The sequence below is a fragment of the Phyllostomus hastatus genome, unplaced genomic scaffold (genome assembly GCF_019186645.2).
Source record: "Phyllostomus hastatus isolate PE091 unplaced genomic scaffold, TTU_PhHast_1.1 phas_contig_150, whole genome shotgun sequence".
In the NCBI taxonomy this organism is placed as follows: domain Eukaryota; kingdom Metazoa; phylum Chordata; class Mammalia; order Chiroptera; family Phyllostomidae; genus Phyllostomus; species Phyllostomus hastatus.
Window position 1 is genome coordinate 36,821,969 of NW_025333611.1, and position 26,609 is coordinate 36,848,577.

The 26,609-nt window shown below is 60.6% G+C and overlaps 1 protein-coding gene across 5 annotated transcripts in view; it reads left to right on the top strand.

Annotated features, from left to right (window-relative positions):
• Positions 1-24,570, top strand: part of COL23A1 (collagen type XXIII alpha 1 chain) — a 295,134-nt gene extending 270,564 nt beyond the window's left edge. For 2 of the 5 annotated variants that reach the window (XM_045823987.1, XM_045823990.1), the window contains 23 exons: positions 1,340-1,366; positions 2,659-2,685; positions 6,477-6,602; positions 7,773-7,808; positions 8,206-8,232; positions 8,979-9,005; positions 9,999-10,052; positions 10,593-10,655; positions 11,103-11,147; positions 12,712-12,789; positions 14,383-14,427; positions 15,077-15,121; positions 15,961-16,050; positions 16,855-16,917; positions 17,214-17,270; positions 17,516-17,542; positions 18,571-18,633; positions 18,713-18,766; positions 18,963-18,998; positions 21,093-21,146; positions 21,361-21,447; positions 23,152-23,190; positions 23,584-24,570. In XM_045823987.1, the coding sequence (XP_045679943.1) occupies positions 1,340-1,366; positions 2,659-2,685; positions 6,477-6,602; positions 7,773-7,808; positions 8,206-8,232; positions 8,979-9,005; positions 9,999-10,052; positions 10,593-10,655; positions 11,103-11,147; positions 12,712-12,789; positions 14,383-14,427; positions 15,077-15,121; positions 15,961-16,050; positions 16,855-16,917; positions 17,214-17,270; positions 17,516-17,542; positions 18,571-18,633; positions 18,713-18,766; positions 18,963-18,998; positions 21,093-21,146; positions 21,361-21,447; positions 23,152-23,190; positions 23,584-23,586 (1,173 nt within the window). In that variant the 3' untranslated portion in view covers positions 23,587-24,570. Of the gene's footprint in view, positions 1-1,339; positions 1,367-2,658; positions 2,686-6,476; positions 6,603-7,772; positions 7,809-8,205; positions 8,233-8,978; positions 9,006-9,998; positions 10,053-10,592; positions 10,656-11,102; positions 11,148-12,711; positions 12,790-14,382; positions 14,428-15,076; positions 15,122-15,960; positions 16,051-16,854; positions 16,918-17,213; positions 17,271-17,515; positions 17,543-18,570; positions 18,634-18,712; positions 18,767-18,962; positions 18,999-21,092; positions 21,147-21,360; positions 21,448-22,575; positions 22,690-23,151; positions 23,191-23,583 lie in introns of those variants that run through there. The other 3 variants (XM_045823991.1, XM_045823988.1, XM_045823992.1) reach the window with 3 other exon arrangements.
• The last annotated feature ends 2,039 nt before the right edge of the window (positions 24,571-26,609 follow it).

Consider the following 26,609-nt stretch of genomic DNA (forward strand, 5'->3'; position numbering starts at 1 on the left):
TCTCAACAACCAGATCAGGAGTCTATGGCCCACGGGCATCCTCAACAGACCTAATAAGATGCACAGGAGATGGCATGTTAAGCAAATAGTCAGATGGATGGATGGATGGATGGATGGGCAATGGATGGAAAGAAGGAAGGAAGGAAGGCAGGCAGGCTAGCGGACTGGCTGGATGGGTAGATGAATGGTTGGAAGGATGGATGGATAGATGGATGGATGGATGGATGGATGGATGGATGGACTGAAGGAAGGAAATAATGAATCAATAATTGTACAAACAATTGGATGCATGGAGGAACAGGTGAGCTAGTGGGTGGATAAATACCATATTTTGCCGTGTATTAATGCACACTCTTTTGCCCAAAGTTTTGAGGGGAAAATGAGGATGCTCATTGTACATGGGTAGTACTAATTCCATATCTACATAAATGTTTTCAGTTCTTTTATTTATGTGCATGCATAAAAGTGTAACTCTGAAAAGCAATAATGGTACCCATAGCAAAATAGTACCTTGGAATACGATCATTGGTTTTGTTTCTAAATGTAAGTAAATAAATGATTGCATTAAAAATTAAAACAAAATATTTTTCCCCTGAAAATGTGGGCCAAAAACGTGGGTGTGCATTATACCCAGTAAAATACAGTCCCAGTCCGTGATGGCCAAACAGACGAGTCGGTGAATAGCAGCTGGCTGAGGCCCGTGAGGAGGGGCACATCAGTTAAGGGCAAAGGACAGAACAGATGGACCAGTTGCTGAATGAATGAACAGCAAACCCACTGCTGGCTGAAGAGGAAATGGGCGGTTCTGGGAGGGATGGAGGCCAGTGAGTGCCGGCCCCACCCCCGGGGACGCCGAGCCCCACAGTGGGCCTTGTGGCTTGACCTTCTTCCCCAGAAGGCCTGGTAACTTGGCAGGACTGAGAGAAAACCACTTCCTTGCAGGCAGAGAGTGAGGGCAGCCACCCCCTCTCACACACCCAGACCACAGGGGCAGCGACCTCCTGACAGGCGCCCAGCATAGCAGCTGCCCAGCAGGGAGGGCCCTGCTCTGGGCGGGGGAGGGGGGGGGTCAGTGATCAGCATTGGCGCCTCTGTCCAAAGAGGATGCCAGGGACCCCCCCGCCCCCCGCCCGTGTCCCTCATGCTGAGGAATGAGGCATGCCGCTTCCTTGGGGTGAGCACGGGCAGCCTCCTTAAGGGCTGACAAGCTCGTGTACTTCCCACTCGGCTCCCCGCAGCTCTGCTCAGCCACACGGCCGCTTCTCCCGCACAGTCTTAGCAGGAGGCTGGCCTGGTCCTCCTCATTCACACTCCTCCTTTCTCCACCTTCCTTCTCCAGGGACTTCCAGGCCCCAAGGGCGAAAAGGTAAGTGACACCAGAGGCTGAGGGAGGATGCCAGACACCTGCCTCCAAACCCCAGTCCCGCAGTGTGACCATGGGCATGCCACATCCCCTCCTGGAGCCTCAGTTTCCCCATCTGTAAAGTGGGGCACGTGGTGCCCACCTTCCATAACAGTTACCAGGCTCACATTTGACAACGTGAAGTGCCCAGAGGGCTGAATCTGACTTCTCCTGACACTGGCGTGTAGCAAAACTCAAAGCCGTCTGCCCAGAATGGTGAATTTCCCACTTCTGAAGCAGGGGCAACCCCAGGACCGCCTGGGGGTTGAGCAATGATGTGGGTGGCGTTCTGTGGGGGGAGGACAACCCCACCAGGAGAAGAGGCAGATCCTCACGGCCCCTCACTCTTACGAGAAGGGCTTCCTGGCACTTGATGTTAAAGTTGGAGCCACAGCCCGAAGGGGCTGGGACCTCGGTGCCTCGTGAGGGAGCAGGAGAGAGGGAGTGTGTGCCCCGTACTGGGATCGGGGTGGTGAGGGGGTGGGGCCGGCCTAGGTGTGGCAAGGCTGACTGGGTGCTTGCAGGGAACAGCCAGGCATGGCTGAGCCACACCCACACCCCAGTCCCTCTGGGGGTCACTTAGGCACAGGCGGCCAGCATCCAGTCCACCATCAGCGCTGAGCCTCGGGTTTGCGTTCCATCTCTATCACCAACTGAGTGACTTTGGGCAAGTCGCCCAGCGCTATAGGCCTCAGCTTCTCCACCGGTCAGTGTCCACCAGCCTCTCGGAGCCGTGGGAACACTGCCGCGGGTAGTGGTCTGAGGGTTTTTGTAGACTACGAGACCCTCCGGCCGATGGCACATGAGCTGACTGCCCTCCCAGAGGCTCTGCTGTTGCCAGAAAGTCATAGAAACAATCAAGGCAGGGACTTTGAAACCAAAGAGAAATTGGTGTCTTGGCGCCAAACTTGGAGACTTAAAACAACTAGTCAAGTAATTATCATCTCTGACGATTTTGCAGATCAGGTTCCCAAGGGGGCACAGTGGGAGTGGCTTGTCTCTGCTCCACTGTCTGGGGCGGGGCCAGGGAGAAATAACAGGCCACCTGGTTCCAAGCCTGGAATGCCCTTGCTATGTGACTTTGGCAGATCACTCAGCCTCTCTGCGCCTTCATTTCTTCTTTGGAAATGGAGAGGAAGTAGAGCCTGCGTGTGGCTTTGGGCAACACGGCTGAGACGCTCCACGTGCTGGGCCCAGTGCGCGGTAAGTAATGCAAGAACGCGGCAGTGACCTGTTTCCCTGGTTTCTGTTCCCAGGGTGCACCAGGAGACTTTGGCCCTCGGGTAAGAATGGAGCTCGACCCCTCGCCCACCTACACGGTTTGTTTTCCATTCTAATAAAGCACACCCTGTACTTCTTGCTGAAGGCGGTCAGTGAGTGGTCGGCCAGTCGGCCACTGAGCACCCACTTGCCTCCCTCCCATGGCCTGTCCCACTGCAAGGCCTCCCGGAAACGCCCTGGGTAGGATTCCCAGGCACCTTACCTGGCACAGACATCCCGCCACGCTCATCACCGTGGGTGGGCGGACCGTGGGGCTGGCATGGTCCCAGACCAAAGACGGACCTTCCTGAGGCAGTGGCACCCCAGGAAGAGGGGAGACTCTAGGATCAGCAGTCCTGAGCCCAAGCTGAGCTCTGCCGCTTACCAGCCGAATGACCCTAAGCGAGTCACTCTTCCCTCCAAGATGCAGTTCCTCCAACTGTGAGTGGGGCGACAACCCCATCCAAAGCCACTGAGGTGAAGACTTGTTTCAATCATAAAAGTGGGCACCCAGCACCCCACATGGGAACAAGAGATGGGGCCACAACCAGACCACTTGGTCCTCCGTGCCCCCTGGGCCCCAGGGTCTCCTCAACACAGCTGAAGCAGAGTGGAGACCCCCTCAGCAGGATGGGCCCTATCAAAGCAGGTCTCAGCAGAGGGTCACCCAAGGGGCCCTCTCCACCTCTGCCACAGCCTGAGTGGGCAGCCACAGCGGCCAGACGGGGCAGAGGAGTGGCGATCCCCCCATTGTTTTTAAGAAGGTTGTGGGGTGGAAATTGTAGCCAGTGGCAGGTCACCTGCAAAACGCAGCTGTAGCTGCCAAGGCTGGAGGTGGGACCAGAGCGGAGGGTAAGGGGAACAAGGGGAGGGGCAGCATGCAGACAGCGGGGCTGGGTCCTTGTCCCAGCTCTGCAGCCTCACAACTCCGAGCCTGGTTTGGGCAATGAGGCTGGCTCTGAGCCCAGAGCGGGGATGAAGGCTGGCCAGGCTGTTTCCCTAGACACCCAGCTGCCCTGTGCTGGGCCTTTGATAAGAGGCCAAGGCTGGGGCCACTCGAAGCTGGGGAGATGTCCCTGCCATCAAAGGAAGGGCGCCACTGTGTTTGGCGTTGAGTTTGGTGGCCGTTCACTCTCTGCTGCATGTAGGGGCTGCTCCTGCCAGCAGCCATGCCCGCTCCCCACAGACGGGAATGCCCCCAGCACCCCCCTCTTCCTGCATAAACAACCTCCGGGAGGAGAGACAGCCTCCATGCCTGCAAGTGACTTGCACAATGTGTCACTTCCCTCACGGCCCTCTGGGTTGGCTGGGTCTCCTGTTGCAGGCAGGGGCAGTGGGTCTGGCAGGCCACAGTGAGGGCCCTCACGTGGCCACGTGGACAGGGCTGCTGGCTGGGGCTGGCTTCCAGGAACAGCGTCTCAAGAGGCAGGAAGCCAGGACTGCCAGGCCTGTTAAGAACTGTGTGCAGAATGGACACAGCATCACTGCCCCTGCATTCGAGGGGTCACATCTGTCATAGGGCTCACCCAGGCTCGGGGGGACAGGAAGAAAGAGACCCCAGCTCTCGATGGGGAGTGACGAGATCACGCTGCCAAGGGCCCTGTGGGGCGGGAGGAGCACAGTGGCCTCCGTGGACAATGCGGTCAGCCCCTCCCTGTCACAAGCACCTTTGCATGGGCCAGAGTACATGGCTTTGCCCCCGGAAGTAGCCTTGTGGTCTTGTCCATCACCCCCCTACCTTTCTGACCACACGACCTATCTGCTGCAGATGGTTTTCCCACGGCTCCTCCCGGGCTTTGTCAGTAGAGACCATCACTTGTACAATCGCCGCATCCTCAAGGTAGACTGGCCGAGTGGTGTGTCTGAGCCTGCTCATTTGCCTGGCATGTCCCCCTCAACTCCTCACATTCCCAGGGTCAGCCCTCAGCTGACCAATCCCAGACTGAGGAGGAGGCAGTGGGCCCCCCTTGTTGCTAGAGGAACTCAGGGGAGGAGCCTAAGACCCTCTCTGGGACCTGTGCAGGGGTCTAAGCCCATTTGCTGCCTGGAGAACTGGGCCTGTGGTTCCCAGCCTGGGCCCTGAGCCTCGAAAAGAGCAACAGGGGACAGGGGGTCTCCCAATTCTCCCTACTACAGCGTGAAATAAACCAGGAATGGCCCCCCACCAGCAGCACCTGCAGCTGGGGGACCCAACCAAACCCTGTGCTCTTCACCTTGGCCTGGAGTTCTGTCCCCTTGGTCAGGGCCTGGCCGTGTGGTGGATGGTGAGGGCTGCTGTCCCCTTCCTTATCGGGACAGCAAGTAAGCTTGGTGTCGGGCGAGGTGGGCCAGAGGGGTGAGCTCTTTCGTATCTGGGGCCCAGGGATAAACACAGTGACTGAAAGAGATCACGTGCCCCAGTGGCCTTTCCAGCTCTGGTTAAAGGACTACCCTCTGTGACGCTGGCCACACCCTCTGTAAAATGGGACCAGAGCAGTGCCCTGGCCAGAGGGTCACAGGAGTGGGTGAGATACCCCCAGGGTGTCCTGGAGCATCTTCTCGGGGCACGGAGCAGGGCCCACTCCCCACAAAGCCTGGGTGCAGGAAGGTTGGGCACTGCCAGCCCTGTGAGCGGGCAGGCCCCATTGCTGTGTGGGCACCACTGGGACAGCAAGAAGTGTTCATGGCACTGTGGTCTTCTCTCCTTGCTGGGGGACATCACAAGGTGAGGGCCCTGGCGGCCTGAGGTCTGACCCGATACTAACATCGGCCCAAGAACTGGGGGGTTGGGGCTGCATGAGGGAGACTGTGTGGCCCCTGACACCTCTCTGTTGTTGTTGAGATAACTGTAAATTCACATGCAGTTGTAACACATGATACTCATCTCCAGTTCCACTCCTACGGTGACTCTTGCAGCGCCCAGTACAACCTCCTCCCCAGGAAACGGACACCATCCAGCAGCCTCACTCAGAACCCCCCACCCTGCCCACACGTGTGCTCGCTCCTGTGCCTTTTTACCGCTGTCGCGGCCGCGTGCAACCATCACACCCAGGTCCTCACAAGGTCCCCTCCCGCCCCGCCCCCATGCCTGAGCCCTGGCAGCCACTAATCTGTGCTCCCTCTCCTTAACGTTGCCATTTCAAGAACGTTATGTCGATGCAATCCCATCATCCATAAGCTTTTGAGATTGGCTTTCTCCCAGTGCGTCATCACCATGAGATATGCACACATGGCTTCCTGTCGGCACTGCAATCCGGTCTGCTCACTGCGCGGAGCGGTGTTCCGTGCACACGGGCCCCAGGTGGTTGATCGCTCGCCACAGGAGGACATGTGTGTTGTTTCCAGTTTGGGGCTTTAGTGAATGAGGCTGCTGTGAACATTCATGTACAGGCTTCTGTGTGAATGTGAGTTTTCATTTCTCTGGACCAAATGCCAAGGGTGCGCCTCTGTCACCCAGTGAAGCAGGAGTGGACCCACCAGGAGGCGTGCTGCTCCCTTTCTGGGAGGAAGGGGGCCGGGGCAGGCACGTGTGCCTTCTCTCGCACCCAGCGTGTGTGATCTGTCACCTAAGCTCTGTAGAGGAGCAGATGGCATGTTCCTTAGAGTGTAAAAGGTCCTGCTGGCCTCTTACGCTGAGATATAGGAACCTATCCCTTCGTGTGGCCACCAAAAAGTGGCAAGAGGCCCAATAACAAAGCCCCTGAGGTGGCTGAGGGCTGGGAAAGGGGAGGCATGGGACTGCCCATACAGGGGCCTCTCCGAAGACCAGAGCCCCTCCCCCTCCCCTCCCCCTCCCCCTCTCCCTCAGGGTCATGTCAGGCCTCATCTCTTTCAGGGAGACCGCGGGCAAGATGGAACTGCTGGGCCTCCAGGGCCTCCAGGGCCCCCTGGACCGCCTGGGGCTCGGGGCCCTCCTGGTGACACTGGGAAAGATGGCCCCAGGGGAGTACCAGGCCCAGTGGTAAGCAGACATGGAGCTGGACCACCCAGAACCTGGTCCTGCACCTACTGGAACCCCAAACTCTGATCCCCAAACCAACCCCACCCCCAGCCCTGTCCCCGGTTCAGACTCGAACCCTACCCTAACTGCACCTCCAACCCAGACCCTTAAACCAAAACTAACTGGGTGCCTAGATCCAATTAAGACCTTGACCCCAAACTCATTCCCAAATCCTGGCCCACCCCCCATTCAGATGACCATGCAGACCCTAACTCTCCCCCGATAGACTCGACCCTGATTGCAGATCCAACTCTCACCCCTCCACGCTAACTCCAAGTAGACCCACAGACCCTGACTCTGTCCTTGGCTGTGACCTCCGTCCAGTCCTGAGCCTGACCCTGAGCCTGACCCTGACCCACATGTGTAGGCTCTTTCTCTGCAGATCTTTACCAACCCTTATTTCTTTCCGCTCCCTTTCTCTCCCCTCCCCAGTGCCAACTAGTCAGCCCCAGTCATCCTCCCCAGTACCAAATAGCCCCAGTCGTCCTCCCCAGTATTAACTAGTTAGCCCCAGTTGTCCTCCCTGGTACTAACTAGCCGGCCTTGTTCATCCTTTCCAGTACTAACTAGCTGGCCTTAGTCGTCCTCTCCAGTACTAACTAGTCAGTCCCAGTCATCCTCCCCAGTACTAACTAGTTAGCCCCAGTTGTCCTCCCTGGTACTAACTAGTCAGTCCCAGTCATCCTCCCCAGTACTAACTGGCCAGCCTTGGTCATCCTCTCCAGTACTAACTAGCCAGCCCCAGTCGCCCTCCCCAGCACTAACGAGCCGGCCGCGGCCATCCTCCCCTGGTCCTCACCAAACCCCGAAGGCCAGAGCTCGAGTACTGCCGCTTCCCCTAGCCCAGGGACTCCAGCTGGGCCTTCCCCACTGATGTGAAGCCGGCATCTCCACCAAACAGCACCAGGGTCCCCCCTCAGGGCAGCTACTCGTGGCTCACCCACGCCTTGTCCCATTAGGCATGTCACTCCCTGAGCCCCAACTTCCTCGCCTGTGATGAGAGGACAGGGTCTGGTGAGGCTGATGGAAGCAGATGTGCTTGGGGCTCAGCCCCGGGTCTGACAGGTACTGTGGGCTCAGGCGGCCGTGAGGCCCCTGCGTCCCCTCATTGTCCTCTCTGTGTGTCCTCAGGGTCCCAAGGGAGAGGCTGGACGAGATGGCGAGCCGGTCAGTACCCAGAGCGCTCCAGAGGCCTGAGCGGGCAGGACCGTGGTTCCAGCCCGGAAGCCCCTCTTCCACACACACACAAGCAGGTTGCATGTGTAGCTGTGTGTGTGCACACACCAGCAACAGTCGGGGAGCGGGGGACAGCGGGGTTCCAGCCCCAGCAGGATGCTCACAGCCCTGCATCCCTGGGAGGGAGCCTGCAACCCAGTTGTCACTGCCTGGGATCTGATGAGCAGCTGTCCACAGCAGCGGGCCTGGAACAGGCCAGTCCCAGCTGCAGTCCTGCCTCCTCCTCCCTGGGCCTTGGTGTTGCCCTTTGTAAGGGGAGGGTGATAAGGACAAACAGGAGCAACCTCCAGGATCACCTGTAATAATACCTTCTCTTCTCTTGTTCCAGGGCCCAAAGGGACCTCCGGGGCCCAAGGCAAGTGCTCCTCAATCCCTATTCCCACCTCACCCCCGAAGCCCAGGCAGCAGGGTTGGGAGACCGAGTTCTGTGACCATGGGGAAGTTACTGCATCTCCCTGGGCCTTGGTTTACTCACCTGTTAAACGGGTGGATGATAAAACTTTCCTGCCTAACCGTCACACCAGGTTGTGAGGATCTTTTTTTTTTATTTTATCCTTACCTGAGAACATGCTTATTGATTCTTAAAAACAGGGGAAGGGAGGGAGATAGAGAAAAAAATATCAGCACTCCAACCAACTGAGCCACACCAGCCAGGGCAAGCAGGTTAGCTTTTAAAGCCCTCTCCAGACATGAGCTCTTCCCACCTCCTTGAGCGCCACCTGCTGGGTGGGGGAGGCAGGCTCTGGTCCTCCCTGAAGGAGCTGGAGTTCGGACTGAGCAGGCGGAAAGGGCAGGGGAGAGCTCCACTTAACACCTGCTGCGAGCCGGGGCTTTCACGCGGCCTCTCCAGTCTCGTTTGGGAACCTCTGAAGCCTTCTGAGGCTGGAGTGTCATATTCCGCTTTCAAGAGCAGTGACTTGCCTGAGGTCATTCAGCTTGGAAGGGACCTGGTTGGGAGTGGAGTCCAAGACTGTCCGCCCCACCTCTGAGGGGCTGGGGACTCTGGGCTGTGGGGGGCATGGTCACGGGGCCACTTCTCCAGAGCGGCAGGCAGCTCACAGGCTCTGACCCGTCTCTCGCACTCCCACTGTCTCCCCTCAGGGCGAGCCCGGCGTTCCTGGAAGGAAGGTGAGGGGGCCTGTGGAGGGGCTTCTCAGCAGGGGCGGGGTAAGCGGCTGAGGGAAGGGCAGGGGCTGGGCCCGGGGCAGAAATGGGGGCCGCCCACCGGGAAGGCGTCCTGCTCCTTGGCAGACCTGAGTCCTCACTGTGGGCACGTCTCTGGAGCCAGGATCTCACCGCTCCTTCGCTCACTCTTCCCCTTCCTCAAACACGTCAAATGTGTTCCCACTTCGGGGTCCAGCACAGTGGCTCTTAAAGTGTGGTCGCCAGACCAGCGTGTCCACATCAGGGGGGCTTGTTAGACAAGCATGTTTGGGGCCCACCCCAGACCCACCGAAACAGATGCTGGGGTGGGCTGTCCGTGGTGAGGCCGATGCGCACCCACGTCTGGGAACCACTGACCCAGGGTGGCCGCCTCCTACCTCTTCCCACGGCTGGGACTGCCCTCCTCCCACAGGCCTCAGCACAGCTCCTCTCCTCTGGGAGACGGTCCCCGGCCACCCACTGAGGCACGTCCCCCTTCCCCCGCCCCCCCATATTCTCTGCCTGGTACTTCCGTCTCCCGGCAAGGGGCCATGCGTCTCTCCGGATATTCCTTCGCCCTTGGCATCCTCTGGCCCATCCAGCAGGGACCTCACCTACCTGCCTGCAGAAGGTGCTCACGAGACCATTGTTGACTGAAGGATGGATTCCCTCTCTTCCCCCTGCCCATCCATACCCTCTGCACACACCTACCTCTCCTCCACCTGCCCATCCGTTCTTTCTGCACACACCTGCTGAGGCTCGTTCTAGCTGGCCCGGGGCAAGTGGGCACAAGCGACAGAAGTGGATCTGACCCACCCCTTTCCTAGAGGGATGAGGAGGGGAGGAGATGCTGCCCGTCCCAGTGTGCCCGCTGCTGGTGCCAGGAGTGGACAGCTGTGCCAGGGAGTCCAGAGGGGGTGGCCTGGCCACCAGAGTGTCCAGGTCTGAGAACTGCAGCCTCCACTCTCCTCTCCTCAGGGGGACGATGGAATGCCAAGCCCACCAGGGCTACCTGGACCCCCGGGGCCCAAGGTAGGGGCCTGTGCCTCCCCTGAGCTCCTCCCTCCTCCCGCCTCCTGCCCGAGGAAGCACCCCCTCCTGGCCCTTTCACCTGGTGGGCGGTATGGGGCGTGGGCTGACGCCCAGGGCAGGCCAGACAGGCACCAGGAAGGCCCTGGGTCCCCCTCGTCAACAGGCCTGGCACCTCACACAGGCCACCTGTCCTCTCAAGTCCTCTGGTGCCCAACTTAGGTGGCCCCCCCGCCATGCCCTGTCCCCAGGCCAGGAACTGGTGTCATCCTGGCTCCCCCAACCCCATGGGACAGCCACCAAATCCCAGCCAGCCTGCCTCCAAAATGTCTCTTGAGCCCCTGAGCTGCCCCAACTCTGCATCGAGACTCAGCGGGAAGGTGGCCATGGCCCCCAGTCCCCTGGGCAGGGAGAGAGAGCCCCAAGTTCCCTCTCCAGTGGGTGGTTCAGCCATGCTCCACCGCACTGGCTGCAGAAGCCAGAGGCCTGGTGGCCCCTTACCCGCTCTGCTGCCTGCTCTCACGGGGACTGTCTCTGCTGCAGGGCGAGCCAGGGAGCGTGGGGCCGCCGGGAGAGAGCGGCGTGGACGGGGCCCCAGGGCCCAAGGTGACTTCCGGCACTCGGCTTCAGCTTCTGCAGGCCCCATTCAGAGCAGCACCCTATCACCGGGAGGCGATGGGGTTTCACCTCCAGCCTGACTTTTGCAGTTGGGAGTCCCTGGAGGGCCTGGGTCCCCGGGGCTGGGGTCTCAGTCTCATTGGACTGGCCATCAGAGACTGGCCCGCGGGGCATGGGGGACGTTGGGTCTGAGTGACCTACTCGACTAAGTGGCCATGTAGCCTGGGGCTCCTGGGCCTCGGTGGCCTCTCGCTACTCCACACGGGGTCAGAGGAGGGTTCCTGGGTCCCTCCCTCCAGGACCCTCCTCACTGGGGTGCTAATTGCATTTGTGAGACCCTGTACCCTTTGGGGAGGAGGGGACCGGGGTGGGGGGAGGGAGGGCAGGACTTCGGCTCGTCTGCTCACACCTGGCTGCAACCTCGTGTCTCCGCAGGGGGAGCCTGGCCAGCGAGGAGCCGAGGGAGCCACGGGGCTGCGGGTGAGCCCCCCTCCAGCCGCCTGCACGGGGCCCAGGGCGGTGCCTTCCTCCTGTCCACACAGTCCCCCGAGGGCAGTGAGGCTCCAGGAACTGGGGCCTTTTTAAAAAATAACTCATTAGTGATGTTTTCATTTTTATTTTTTTAATTTATTGATTTTGGAGAGAGAGAGGAACATCGATTTGTTGTTCCACTTACTTATGCACTCACTGGTTGCTGCGTGTGGGGGCCCTGCCCGGGGCCTGAACCGCAGCCACGGTGCAACAGGACGACAGTCCAACCAGCAGAGCCGGCCAGCCAGGGCCTCGGACACATTTTTTTCATTTCTAGTCTCATAATCCATGCTTTTGGTAAAATGCTTGAGTACGGGTGTGTAAAAACAGGGGTCTGACCCCCTCCCTCGCCCCTCTCTCCGAGCGAGTGTCTGCCCCGCGAGGCTCCCTCCCGACATGTGCAGACACAGGCCTCGATTATCGCACGTGGTGTCAACGCTGTGCCTGCTGAGGGGACCTGGCCTTTCTCCCAGGTCCCACTGAGGCTCGTTCCTGGCAGCAGGAGCACAGCCCCTCCAGCTGGCCCCGAGGCCCCAGACCTTCTGTGAGCAGCCTTCATCAGCCCACCTGGAGGCTGACATCCCAGATCAGGGTCTCGGCTCTGTGGCATCTTGCAATCACATCCCCTCATGCTCCCGGAGGCTGGTTACCTCCTCTGAAAACCTGGTCTCAGCCCACAGCCTGGACTTGCAGGTGGCCGGGGATTGGAAGAAACGCCAAGTGTGGGAATTTAGTGTAAACTGCAGTTTCATGAAGGTCATGACAGTGAAGGCAGCTGGCAGGGAGGCCTGGCCTGGCCGCAGGCCTGAAGCAAAGTGCTCCTGGCCCTCACTGTTCTCAGAGCAGAGAGGTGCCCACTCGGGGAGGGGCGGGCAGGGGCTGGGACAGGGCCAGCAGCCGTGTGCTCACCTGTGTGGGGACATGGGCAGGTGTGGGCATGTGCGGGCGCGTGCAGTCGCACATGCCCATGGCCGCGTGCATGGGCGTGCGTGTGCTCCTACCAGGAACAAGTGGGCGTGTGTGCATGGTTTGTGAGGCCTCTGCCAGCGGTTGGAAACCAAGGCAGAGGCGTACACAGTGTCTTGGAGGGTTTCGGTGTCTTTGTGTTTGTTTGTCAACATTTAAAAATATGAAGAACATCACATCAAAATCAGGCTTCCTGCTTTCCCTCGAGAATTCAAGGATGAGGCCTCTGGGGGCCTCGGTTCCCTCAGGAAAGCCATTACTGCCACCCCCAGTTTAGGCGGGGCGTGTTCCTCAGTTGGCCCCAGTCCCACCTTCCATCCTTGTGCCCCTGCCTGGCTCCTACAGCCTTTTGTCGCTGAGCCCGGGTGCCAGTGCAGAGTGAACACCAGGGCTCCAGACCTGAGGACCAGCCATGCTGGGCCTACCAGGTTACAGCCGAGCCGGTGCCGGGGACCTGTGTGGCCCCGATACCGGGTTCTCTGGGTGAGAGACAAAGATGACTACCACTTCAGCTCCTCCCAAAACCTTCCTCTTCGTCCCGCCTCAGGGTCCCCCGGGCTTCAAGGGCGAGCAAGGAGACACAGTGGTGATTGACTACGACGGCAAGATCTTGGATGCCCTTAAGGTAACGCTCCTGGCGGACGGGATGGGCCCTGCTGCTCATTTCCTGAGGAAGTAGTCACCTGCTCTGTGTGTTGATCCGCACTTGGTACACAAGGGACCGGAGGCAGCTGAGCACAAAGACCCAGCCTCACTGGGTGCTGTGTTGAGACCACACACGATGCTGGGAGAGCCACTGTGAACGTGGCTCGGGTGGGCCTGAGCTCCCCAGAGCGAAAGGGGCAGCAGGCAGAGCATTTCCTGGTGTGCAGCCGCAGCAGGGCCTCCTGGGGCCTTCCCAGGAACTCCGTCTGCAGGGCTAGGTCTCCTGAGGACCTCAGCAGGGGTGGGATGGGCAGGGGGAGGGAGGGTAGCAAGGCCTGCCCCAGAGCCTCCAAAGATGGGTGGCCTCTGCACCCTGCCCAGCAAACTGGGGACCCATAACCAGTTTCGGAGAGGTGGGGTGCCCGGGAAGAGAGCTGGGATGAGTGAGGGACAGCCACCAGAGACCAGACTGGATGGCAGCACCTGGCCCCACCCGAGCTTCAATTCCAGTTATTTCCCACAGGCCTCAGAGAAGCACAAGCTGGTGGTAACTGCGGCCACCCAGGCCTGCATGGTGTGGTGTGGTGTGCCGTGGCCCGAGGGCCTGTGTGTGCACGGTGTGCCCTGGGGTGGGGGGGGGGGCGGGAGCGGGAGCCCCTGGGAGGAGCTCGACGAGTCCAGGAGGTGGGCAGTGAATTCTGGGTGCCAGGCTGGAAGGGTGACTCCACCGGGCGGGCAGCAGGCAACCCCAGCTGGTTCTTGAGCAGAGGGGCCATGGGGTGGAAGGCAAGCAAAAGTGGGCAGGCCACTGGGAAGGCCGGCACTAAGTGTGGGCCAGCAGGAGAGTGGGTGGAATGAAGGGACAGAGTCAAACGGGGACCTTTCAATGGGAACACCAACAGGAAGGGAGCGGGTTGTGGGGAGGTGGAGGGGCAAGGACTTCGACTTTTGGGGCTGAGGGGCTGGACAGAGTGCGACTTTTGGGATGGGACCTGAGTTTGGGGGGTGCCGATGTGCGGTGGTGAGCAGGCAGCCTCTGGAAGCCTGGATGGAGACAGCAGCTTGGGAGCGGGGTCAGACCAGAGCCCGAAGATGCCATCCCCTGCTTGTGTGGCCCGGGAGCTCCCCAGGGCCAGGAGGCTGCAGGCCGCAGGGCTGATGGTCAGAGGGGTCACAGAGAAGTAGAGAAGGCAGCGCTGGGCCATTGCGGGGACACACCCTGGGGCTAGCACTGCATGCCCGCTTCAAGAGGCAACAGGGAGCCACCGCAGGATCCAGCGGGGGCCGTGAGGTGAAGAAATCCAGATTTGGGGAATCCGGTGCTGAGGGCAGAGGGGTTTCTGGGCTCTCCATGGCAGTGGACACTGTGTGCTTGCCTGACACCTGGTGCCTTCCCCCAGGACCCCCTGGAGACAGGGGCCTGACCTGGCTGCCTGGGAATGGGGCTGCCTAAGGGCCCCTGGCCCTGCTGCAGCCCAGCTAAATGGGGCATGGCCTGCAGGGCAGAAGGGGTGGGCTGGCAGTGAGGGGCAGGCCCAGCCTACGCACTGACTGGCTTGACTTTCGCACACAGGGTCCTCCCGGGCCCCCAGGGCCACCAGGGATCCCCGGAGCCAAGGTCAGTGCACATGTGGCTATGTGGCCCCTCAAGCCCATTGTTCCCTGAGCCCACCTCCCCTCTGCCATGCCCCCTCTGCTTGTCTGCCTATGTCCTGGCTTCTGGGGGCTCTGAGAAAGGAGCCTGCTACTTCCTCACCAAGCAGGGCGCCTTCTTCCCAGCCCCAGCGACACTGTGCCCTGGGAAGCTGGATTCACACACGGAAACCCATAAATCAGCCCCTAATGACATCACAAAACCCTCAGATGACATGGCTGTTTCCGTGGCCTGTGTTCATCATTGCACTCTGCCTACCAGGCTCAGGAGAAGGAACCCAGGACTGCGAAATCAGACAGGGTCTGGACCCACCCTTGTCCCTGGGTTGTGTGTCTGGGTCCAAGTCACTTAACCCTCTGAGCCTCAGATTCCATAATGCGACCTACCAGCCTGTAGATGACAGCCCTCGGCACTGTGGGGGCAGAGGATGTGGGGGAGAGGAGATGGCGGGCTCCCGGCACGGAGCCGGGCGCACAGTGGGCACCATGCTGGAGGTCTAACTGCAGGGACCCGATCAGGAATGGGACGCCAGTTGGGGGCAGCCCAGCCACAGGCCCCTTTCAGGGGCCGCGGGACACCGTCTTGACCCCTCTCGCTCTCTGCTCCCTTGCAGGGCGAGCTCGGACTGCCGGGTGCCCCCGGGATTGACGGAGAAAAGGTCTCTGAGCCTGTCACTCCTTTGGTGTTGCTGGTGCCAGGGGTCATGCTGTGTGTGTGTGTGAGCACGTGCGTACATGTGTGAGTGTGTCCACACTTGGAGACGACGTGTGCCACCGTGTGCGAATCCTGGTTCTGCCGTAGGCCTTGGGCAAGCAGCTCCCCCTCGGGCAGCCGGGGGTCCTCACCCATGGGGAGGGCGCCCTGAGGGTTAGACCACAGGGTGTGGGAAACTCTCGGCGCAGAGCCGGGTGTCTCGTAGCAGAGTCCTCGAACATCAGCGAGCGCGTCGCTGTCAGCACATAAATGTGCACACGGGTGATCCCCGTAGACACCAGTGTCCGGGGTGTCGCCTGACATTTGTGGGCGTGTCTTCAGTGCTGAGCCCCTCGTGTGTGGCTCATCGTGGACATTCCGCATTGGTTGAGGGAGGGAATCAGTGGCCAGAATCCGTGGCCAGAAGGTGACTGTGTGGATAGCTGGTTGGTTGTAGAAGTTGGGGACTCTCGTCACTGGCTTCTGAGAGGTGAGCACGCAGTTGACCCTGAGCCTGACAAGCACCCCCTTGTGGCCCCTGGTGGCTGCCTGGTCCCACTTGCTGCACTGCCTCCACCCCCACCCCACCAGGGACCCCTGTGTGCAGTGAGGCAGGTGGGGGGTGCCCCCTCCCTGCCTCTGTCCAGGCCCTTTAGTGCATTTGCCACCTGGGCTGGAGGCGGGAACCCACAACAAGGAAGCAGGGGGCCTGGCCTGGCCTGAATGACACTCTGGGGACCTGCCAGAGTAGGGAAGGGAGATGCTTGCTGAGCCCCACTGACCCCTTGTTCATGTGGCTTCCAGGGTCCCAAAGGACAAAAAGGAGACCCAGGAGAGGTGGGGCCAGCCGGACCCAAAGGGGAAGCAGGCGAGATGGGCCTGCCTGGCCTCCCGGTAAGTGGCCGGTGCACCTAACCCCCCTACCCATCCCCTGCGGGGTCTCCAAGCAGATGTGCCTGCTGGCAGCTGGGGCCCTGCACCACGGTCCAGCCCAGGGCCGCGGCAGGGAGCCCTGGCGCTCAGCCCTCACTGCTCAGAGTCTCCGAGTCCCCTTCCCTCAGCTGTAGGGGGACCTACCGCCTCCCGAGGCCCTGCGTGGTAGGCGTGAGTTGGTGGTTAGGTGGTGCTCTGGCCACCCGAGTTTGCATCCTGCTTCCTTTCTCACTGACTGGAACCCTGCACAAGCTACCGAGCCCCCGTGGGCCTCAGTTTCCCCACCTCTAAAATGGGGGTTGCATGCTCCTGCACCCACGAGGGAGCACATAGGCAGGCGGTCTGAGAGTGGTGGCCGACGTGTGGTAAAGCCTGCCGTCACCGGCACCGGCATTGGCATTTTAGCTGTCAGTCTTGGCGGGGATGGACTGGAATAGCTGACAGGCTAAGCAGCCACCAGGTGCCACCAGTTCACGCCCACTGCCCACCCATAAGACCAGTCAGCTGGAGAGAGAGTGTGGGTTGGCAGGAGCTCCCACAGCCCCCGGGGCCCTCCTGCCCCACAGGAGAACCTCGGTGTATGTGGCTGACCCTGTGCTTTCTAAATGCCCCCTGATCCAGGGGAGATATTTTAAGCTGCAAAGGCCAACCTAGCAGGTGTCTGCCCCAGAAGCCCTGTATCGGGAGGGAAGAGGAGGTGCTAACCCCTGTGGGTGGCGATCCTGGTGACAGAGAGGAAGGTCTCAAGGCCATCCTGTCCCACAGGGTGCCCACGGCCCCAAGGGGCAGAAGGGAGAGCCAGCATCTGACAAGCTACCCGAGAGCCTGGTAAGGGGGTGGCTGAGGCCAGCTGGGGCCCCGAGCCTTGGGACAGCAGGGCCACCTGACCTGACCAAACCCAGGGGAGTGGGGGCGAAGGAACCTCAGGTTGTGTCCTCCACCTAAGGCCCACCTGAGACCCCAGTGCCAGCACTGGGCCCCCACCAGGCAGCACAGTCCTGGGGACAAGAAGCAGGGGCACAGGGCCTGGGGCCCAGGGCATCCAGCGCCCCAGGAGCTCCAGCATGGCTGGTGAGGGGCGACAGGCAGTGTGTGTGACTACGCCACCTCTGACCCTTTCCCAGGCCCAGATCATAGTGGAGCCCGGGCCCCCCGGCCCCCCCGGCCCCCCAGGCCCCATGGTAAGAATGTCTGACTTGAAGGAGCTGGGATACGAAAAGGGTGGTGGGCCCATGCCCAGGAGCTGTGACCAGGGGAGGACAGGATTCCCTGGTGGGGGGGGAGGAACATGTCAGGCAAAGAGGGCAGAGTCAGGACCTGGGTTTGGGAGGCCCCAAGGTCAGGGCCACAGGGGCCAGTGAATGGCCTGCAAGCCTTCATGACCACTGCAAGAGGGCCAGCCCTGATCTCTCTCCCCCTCCTCCAGGGCCTGCAGGGAGCCCAGGGTCCCAAGGTGAGTTCCAGGGCATGGGTGAAAACCCCCTCCCCCCACCTGCTGCAGATTCACAGCCCGGACACTTCCAGAAAGCCTTGCTAATGGGCCAAGGGAGGGCCCCACACTTGGCCTTAGACCAGCCCCACATCTTCCCGTGGCCTGAACATTCTGAGTCCCCCCAGCTGGTGCCCCTCATGCCCTCACCTGGGGCTCTGCTCTGTCCCCGCTCCTTCTGCCCAGGCCCCAGTCCACTGCTTTCTCCCCCACCCCCGATGTCACCTCCCCTTTCCCTGTGCCTCCCCCTTCTTCGCCCCTCCCCTTTGCCTGCCATGTGCACAGCTGTCTCTCCACTGCCCACGGTCTTGACACGAGGTCTTGGGTTTGGTAAACATTACACTGTGTCGTGTCCTCTGCTCCTAAAGTAAACCCGTGGGCGCGCCCTGCCCGTGTGCGCGCCCTGCCTGTGTGCCGGGCCCCAGCAGCCACACAGGTGGGGAGGCTGGCTAGCCTGTCGGCTCACCCCGCCCTGAGGGAACACACATGTCTGCCCCCCAGCTCTGAGGCCACCTCGGGGACTCGGAGCCCTGGACTCCCAGAGCTGAGTGGGCCGAGCATGAGGCCGACCAGATGTGCTGCTTTGGCTCTGCTTTGTCCCCACCCCCCATCTGTCCCGCATCAGGTTTAGAAGACACCCATGCTGTCCAGGCCGGAGGCCAAGGCAGGGGCTCAGAAACTCAGTGGGCAGTCAGCTGGCCACTTGCTTGCCATGCAGCGGGGCCCATCCCTGCTCCTCTGTGCCTCTTTCCTCACCTGTAAAATGGGTGAGCACAACCAGCTACCGAGAGTGCTCGAGACCGTGTGCGGGAAAAGGCAAAGTGCTCGCACCTGCAGCTCATTCTGAGTGTTTGCACAGGAAAGAGCCAGGGCCAGGCCTGTCAGAGCCTGGAGCCTGTCCCTCTACCCTGAGCACCTGGGTTCCCCAGATTTCCTGTCCCTCCTTCTGTCCGACCCCATCCCCCTGACTGTCGTCCCTCCTTTGCTTCCAGGGTTTGGATGGAGCAAAGGGAGAGAAGGGCGAGGCAGGGGAGAGAGGCCCCAGCGGCCTGCCTGTGAGTGTCCTGTGTTTGTCCATAGACATGCTAATTCCTGTGACCACCAAGCCCCCTAACTCACTCCCTTTCCATCCAGGGACCAGCAGGCCCACTGGGCCTTATTGGGCTGCCAGGAACCAAAGGAGAGAAGGTAACCCCTTTTCTTTAATGCCCCTCTGACTGCAGTATAGCCGCAGTGTCACTCAGCCCTGAGGGGTCAACTCCTGTACTCCACTGGCCCCCAGGCTGGAGTTCTGCATGCAAACAACTCACAAGGCCACAGGCCCCAGAGCTGTGCTCCGGCACCCCTCCCCAGCCCCTCACACCTTCTCTTTGTGTCTCCTCAGGGCAGGCCCGGAGAGCCAGGGGAGCCAGGACTGGATGTAAGTGTCTGGGTCTGGTGGCACAGGCGTAACCCCCGTTCCCAGGGCTGGGACTACAGCAGCCGGGCTTCCCCTGTGATCCGAATGCCTAGTCCAATGCGCAGCCCGGAGGAGGGCTGTTTGGGTGCATGGGTGATGGGTGGGCGCATGACACAAGAACAGATGGTGGACTGACGACGCACTGGAGTGGGGAGGTGGGGAGAGCAGTGAGGAGCCCATTGCAATACTCTGGTGGAAGATGCTGAGGCCTCAGCTGAGGCAGTTGTGAGAGGGAGAGGAGAGGCAGCATTAGCCTGATGTTGATTGGATGGAGTGTCTGTTGGCTGCAAGAGATAGAAAACCCAATTTCCACTGGTTTAAACGGACTCGTCACTGAAAAACCCAGAGGCACAGCACGTGGATCCAGGGCCCAGCGTGTTGACATAACCCAGCCTCTCACCCTCTCTTGTATCTGATTCCTCTGTGTGGGCATCCCTCTGTATGGGTGGGCCGTGTTCCACCTGTGAGAAGGGTCAGGAGAAGACACCATTCAGACCCAGGGCAGTAGCCGGGGCAGAGCTATAGGCCCCTCAGCCACAGGGCCTCCTGGGGGCCCGGAGCGGAGTGTTATCTCAAAGCCACAGGCGCCCATTCTCCCTGGCAACCCGCTGGCACCCACTCTTCAGGCCCCGCTGAGACGGGGAGTCACTCAGAAGTCTTCCTGGACCTCACATCTGGACAGGGCAGCCCCTCCCCAGGACCCCACGGCGTTGTGTCCACTTTTCTGTTACTGAGCACGATCGTCTCCTTCTGCACCCCATCGCCTGCCATGTTAGACCATGAGGGACGTGTCATATTTGTACCCAAGGGGTTTTAATTCACGGAGGAGACTCAGGGTCAGCATGCAGAGGTCACTGCCTTCCAATGCATTTACTGCTTACACTCCCCAGGAGAAGGGCATGAGGGCCCCATGGGGAAGCACCTGGTTTGGCCTGGAGGCAGAAAGGGGCAGGGAAAGCCTAGGCCAGAGCTTCTGGCTGGTTTTCCACGGGAAAGGCAAGACAGGGCGGGCAGGGGAAACAGATTAGGATTGGCCAGTCTGAGTCATCCCAGCAGGCTTCAGCCCTGCGGGTGGCCTCTCGCTGCCTGCTGCTGGCCGAGGGGTGATTTCAGATGGGAAACACTGTTCTGGTGTGCGAGAGGTTGATAAGGGGGTGTAGGGTGGGGCGGGGGTGGGGAGGACTGGGTGGTTTGCTTCTGAAGGGCATGCTCCCAGACTAGCCCTTTGCCTCTCTAAAACCTGGCTGGTTCTGGAAGGGACAGGCTCTCGCCACCAGCAAGAGTTTTAAGACATCAAAACGCCGTGCCCTGGCTGGTGTGGCTCGGCTGGGTGGAGCACCGTCCTGCAAACGGAAGGGAGGCGGATTCAATTTCTGGTCAGGGCCTGTATGAGAGGCAACCAACCAATGTTTCTCTCTTGCATCAATGTTTCTCTCCGTCTCTCCTTCCTTTTCCCTCTTTCTAAAATCAATAAGCATATCCTCGGGTGAGGATTTTAAAAAATCATAAGACACAGAAAATAAACCACATAATAAATATGAGAGGGAGCACATCGCATCTGTCTCTCTGTACCCAGCACCCAGAACACAGCCCAGGCCCTAGTGGATGCGTAGAAGTGTTGGTTGGGTGGATGGACAGAGGGACAAATGGATGGACAGATAGGTGGGTATACAAGAGTTTGAACCAAGCCCAGAAAAGACAGGTCATTTCTTGGTCTGTCAAAAATGGTGACATAAACTTCTGTGGGTTTCCTGAGCCTGTCCCCAACCAAGTCTGGGCCAGTGCCAGCTGTGTCCAACTGAAGGCCCTTTGCCAGCCGTCCTGCCCGGGGCTACCAACACAGACTCCGACAGCGTCCTCCTTCGGAGGAAGGAGCCTGGTGTCCTGAAGGCACGCGTCTCCCCAAACCCGCCTGTACCCAGCGTCCGCGTCCCCCAGGAGCTGGAGCTGGGCCAGCTGGCGCCACATATAAGGAGGGAGGGGGCAGAGATGGACAGGTAAGAGGGGCACACCTCAAACCTCATCTTCAGGTTTAACCTTTAATCCTTTTGTCAGGGTTTCCCTGGACCCCGAGGAGAGAAAGGCGACCGGAGCGAGCGTGGAGAGAAGGTGGGGTAGGCGGAGAGAAGGTGGGGGCAGCTAGAGAGGAGGTGGGGCAGGAGGACAGGGGACGGAGGCAGGCAGAGGGGCAGGTGGGCAGGTGGAGGGGGAATGGGGGCAGCAGGGCAGGCTGGCTGCCAGCCCCAGACCCACCCATCAGAGGTGCTACAGGCGTCCTGGGGTCCACAGCCATGGCCATACCGCTGTCTCCCTTCTTGTGCAGGGGGAGCGAGGCATCCCCGGCCGGAAAGGAGTGAAGGGCCAGAAGGGCGAGCCGGGACCTCCAGGCCTGGACCAGCCATGCCCTGTGGTATGTGTCGGAGGAGTGAGGGGGCTCTTACCAAAGTCTCTGCCGCCTCCTGCCAGCGTCCTCCCTGCCCTCAGAGCTCAGCTGCACGTCCCAGAGGCCACACTGGCCCAGCCTGGGATGCCTACACTGCCGGGGCCACCACCACTGTCATTCTCGTTGTAGAGGGTCCTCCCGCTCTGCCTGACCCCGCCCTGGGCGCAGCTTGGGAGACCCAAACCCCCTCTATAGAGAGCGGAGCCCAGCCAGGAACAGAACCGTTCACGAGGCTCACTGCCCTTCTCTGCTGTGCTTCCTCACCCATAAAGGAGGGTGGGGCCGCCCTTCCCTCTCCGGGTGTCTGTCCCATCTGGAAGGGGTCTCTGTGATCGGGATGGCCCCGTGCTACCCCCTGCCTCTCCTCCTCCTGCCCCAGACCACTCCCTTCCCCACTCCCACAACCCCCGATGGCCCGCCCAACCCAGTGCCTGAAATGGCCAAAATTCAGATCCGTTTTCCTAGAAGGCAGAGGCGGTTACATGTCAGACTCTTTCACGGCGGCTCGGAACAGACAGGGAAAACAAAACAGCTGAGCTTCCAAGCTAGAGCTGACCGGATACTCACGCCTGGCCATCCGGCCAGGCCCTGAGGAGAGGACCCTCCAGCTGTGCCCACACCCGCCTGCCGAAGGGAGGTCAGGGCCGGGTGGGGAGCCCTGGAGGCCAGTCCTCTGCCCTTGACAAAAAGTACCAGGGACAGCAGGGAGCGGGGTGGCCCCGCAGATCCAGCCCCTGGGTCAAGACTTCCCCCCCAAGTCCTAAAGCCTTTGTCTTTGAAACAGGAAAGTTCTGAACTCGGAGGCAAGCCAGGGGCACTGGGCTCTCGGGGCCCTGCGATGGGCAGTGGGCCCTGCCCTGCGGTAGGCAGTCTGGCCTGCTGTGTGCTGTGCTGCTGGCGTCTGCCCGCCCTCCCTGGTCCTGCCTGCCTCCCCCCTCCCCCTCGGCCCCAGCCTGTGTCCACTGCCCCCCCCCCCAGCAGCTGGATGCACGGCAGTGTGCTGGTGCCCCTGGGCGTCTGAGGCCCTTGGGACAGAGTGGTGTTTGTGCCCCAGGACCCCCCAGGACTGTAGAGTCAGCCTTTGTCCCTTTCCAGGCCCCCATCCTCCGAGCTGCCTGAGGACCCTCACCCCCCACTTGTGTCTGATTGCTGAGCTTGTCACAGCCGATGCCTCCAGAAAGCCCCCTGCCGGGCTGCACCCTGCTGGCCTCTTCCTGCCTGGCTGCGGCACAGAGACAAGGATGGGTGCACACAGGGTGACCCCCCCTCAAATTGTCCACATACACTTCAGTTCCTGAGAACTCTCAAGCCCCCAGGGTGAAGGTCTGGAACCCCTGTCATGGTCACCAGGCAGAAAGACACACAGTCTCTGAGCAGAGCTAGGCCAGGTCCTCCGGTGCCCAGCAGATGTCCAGCACAAGCCCAGCACTGGCTCCTGGTTCCGCCCACTGCACAGGTGTCCCAACAAGCCCCATGGGGGCACAGCGGGACAAGTGCAGGAGGAGTGGTCCCACAACCGGGTGGCCTCGGTGGACAGGACTCTGTTCGAGAGGGGCCAGCAGCCTCACATGGCAGCTCCCTGAGCTGCACAGGCCACACCGGGGCAGGAGTGTGCCAGGGCAGAGAGCTGTCCGGCCCCTGCCCCACCCCTGAAGCCTTCCTCCTTTCCAGGGCACCGACGGGCTGCCCGTCCCTGGCTGCTGGCATCAGGTATCTTGTGGGGAAGTCTCCAGGACAGGCTGGGAGGAGTGGGGGCACAAGAGGGGCCCTGAGGGTGGGTGTCTTCAGCTCCCTTCACAGCTTCTGTGTCACAAACCTAGCTTTACCTCTCCCGACGTGTGGCCTGAGGCCGGGGCCACAGTCCTGGCTGATTATGCATAGCCCCCCTGCTGGTTGCACGGGCCCACTCAGCACCTGGCCTGGCCAGTGCAAAGCCATCAGCACCCCTGGGACTTTGTCTGGACTGCCCCCGGAGAAGAGGTGGAAGCCAGGATCCTGGGACTAGGGGGATAGGGGCCTACCTGTCTCTGAGGAAGCAGGAAGGAGGGGAGACCCAGGGGCCCGACGCCCCTCCTCACCTTCAGCCTTTCCCTCCTTTTCCAGTGATCCTCAGCACCCAGCTCACGACCTGTACAGATCCATGTGGACATTTTTAATTTTTGTAAAAACAAAACTAATATATTGATCTTCTTTCACGGGATGCACTGCCCGTGGCCTCCAACCTTTGAGCATGTGCCTGGCCCTGCCCCAGAACGACCAGCACGTGGCGCCGGCAGGAATTCAGACAAGCCAGTCGGGGGAACGGCGCACTGGAGGGGCACCGCTGGCCTTCGGAAGGAGACAAAGGTGGAGGTGCCTGGCTCAGGCGAGGCTGCATGGACGCCGGGTGGGGCTTTCTGTTGCCTGATTAGCAGACTCCCGCTGCCTGGCTGCCCTACAAGAGCCTGCCCCTGAAGCTCCAGAGCCTTGGGGACCACCTGGGGCGTGGATGGCCACTGCAGCTGCTCCTGGCCTCTCCAGCCAGAGCCAGCTGTCCATCCTGCCAGGCCCTCCTGGACTCTGGGCTCACCAGGGCAGGGTGAGACTCCCGCCCCAGGCAGGTCTAGCTCTCCAAGTTCAGTAGGCCTCAGGAGGCCCGCCTGGACGGGAACACATGTCCTCCGACTGGGAGGACAGGCCAAGCACTGTGGGCACCACCACGTGGACCCAGCCGCAGGGAGCATGGGTCCCCCAGTGTGGAGGATGGAAAGACCCAGGCTGGACTGGCTGCTGCTTCCTATCTGTCTCCCCGGCCCTAGCCCGGAGCAGGGGTGTGATAGGACTTTGCCAGCCTGAGGAGATGGGCCTCCAGCTCGGAGTCTGGGTGTCACTGGCCCCACTCTCCCTCCCAGGAGAACTCGGGTCCCCCGGGTGCACTGTCAGATGAAGAGAACTACAGGGTGGGCTCTCAGCGGCCCCAGCAGGGGCCTAACCTGCACATCGGCCCTCTTAGAAGAGGTTTCCCCACCTCTGACAAAGGTCCCCAGCCACCAGCTCTGGCCCGCTACTCGCCTCCCCTCTCTGTGTAGATGGACACTGCTGCGTGTAATAAACCATGAACTTATGTCTGGGTGCTGTCCTTGCAGACCGCCCCCTCCCCCCGGGGGTGCCTCTGCTCAGGCTCCACCCTGGCCACTGCAAAGTAGGGAGGGACAGGGGACACCCTCCCTGGGTCAGAGCACCCCAGACACCAGAGGAAGTAGCTCAGAGTCAGGGCAAAGATGGGGTTTGGAGCTTGGAAGACACATACCAGCTGAGCCCTCTGGCCAGTCATATCCATGAGCAGTGGCCAGTGACTGCTGCAGAGAAAATCACCCCAGCACGTGCTGCTGCCTTAAGACAACAGTCCTTCACACTTCTGACAGCTCTGGGGTTGCTGGGCTCCACTGGGCGGCTGTGGCTCAAGCTTCCCTGCAGCTGGTGGCTGGTTGGCATTGGCTGTCAGCTGGGGCATCAGGTGGCTGGAACACCCGCTGTTGAAAATGCAGGAGAAATAGAGGCGGGAAGAACCGGGTGATGTGATCCAAGTGCCTTGAGTTTGATGCTGTGCTTACAGACAGGCTGAGTCGGAACTGACTGCGGCCCCAAGGGGAGGCAGGAATGGGGTTTTTAAAAGAAAAAGTGCGTGGTTCGTGAGGGAATGGGGGGGTTCGTCTCTTGTTCTTCTAGGTGGTGCCTCAGGGCTCCAGGATGTGAGCCGGGACAGTGGGTCAGGTGAAGGGCGGGCTGCTCCCAGGTATGGGAGGGTCGGTCTGACCACCGGCTGTTGTGGCTGGCGCCGATGCCTACTGTGCACGGTGAGAGGGAGTTCCAATTAAGCCACAGGCTACCGAGTGAGTCGGGATAACTGAGTCGTGGACAGTCCAGGGAGTGGGAAACTGACCTGACCCTTTTGCCCACCCTGGGCCTCTCCCCGTGGTCTGGGCTCCTCACAGCATGGCCGCGGGACTCTAAGGGTGAACGTTCTGTGGCAAGCCGAGGGGAAGCTGTGTCACCTTTTATGGCCAAGTCTCAGAAGTCACATGGTGCCACTTCCTGGCACAGTCAGTGGTTGACTTCCAATTCCAGGGAAAAGTGTCGACATCATATTTTAAGGAGAAAAATGCAGGTCTTGTTGCAGCCCTCTTAGAAAACTCCGCCTGCCACCTCACCTGTACAAAGGGACGGTGATGCCTCATCTCCAATGGCAGCTAGTGGGGACCAGCTGCGTGGAACACAGGGAGAACCCAGGGCAGGGCAGGCACCTGGCAGCTCCAGTGGTTCTGAGTTCTCGTGCTCCTCTCCACTCCACGACAAGCAAGGGCCAGAGTCTTGCAAAGCGTTTCTACATCACTCATTCCAGCTGGTCCTTCGAACTGAGAGAGGGACCCAGCCAATATGCCCATTGAACAGATGACAAAACCAAGCACATCCGGGGTAGTGCAGACAAGGAGGAGCCTGCAGTGATGGTATCTCAGGCCCTCTCCCTCCAACGACTGAGGCCTAAGGAGAGCCACGGTTTGGGCAGCCCCCCTAAGGCCCCACTCTGTGGCCTCCTGACTGCAAGGAAGAGGCCCAGCCGCACCCCACTGAGGAGGAGGAGGAGGAATGTGTCAAGGCCATGCCTCTGTCTCCCTAAGCTGCTGGCGATGAGGGGTGGGCCCACTGCTCAGCCAGCCAGTCTGGGTCACCAGGGAAGCCAGCAGTGTGAAGAGGACAGGAAACAGTGGGGCTGTGACGACTGACGAGGTCACAGGCTGTTCAAGTGCCCTGTGGTGCCCCAGCATAACCTCACAAACCTACTGCATTCCACGGTGTGCAGCTTGCTCCTCCCTCCATGCAGGAACCTCAGGGTCCCCCCACCAGCCTGTGGAGGAGGGTGTGTTTGTGGTTCGTGTCGCCACCTCCATCTGACATGCAAGGAAACGGAGGCTCTGAGGGGGCCGTCATCTGCCTAGGGAGAAACACCAGAAGTGTCTTTTGAAACTGCTTGTCAGGGCAGTCTGCCAGGCAGCACCACGTTGCTGGGTGATTGGCAGACACATTCTGGGGTGGTAGAAACCACGTGCTCCCCCCTCCCCACACACACATCAGAGGAGGTCCTGCTGCTG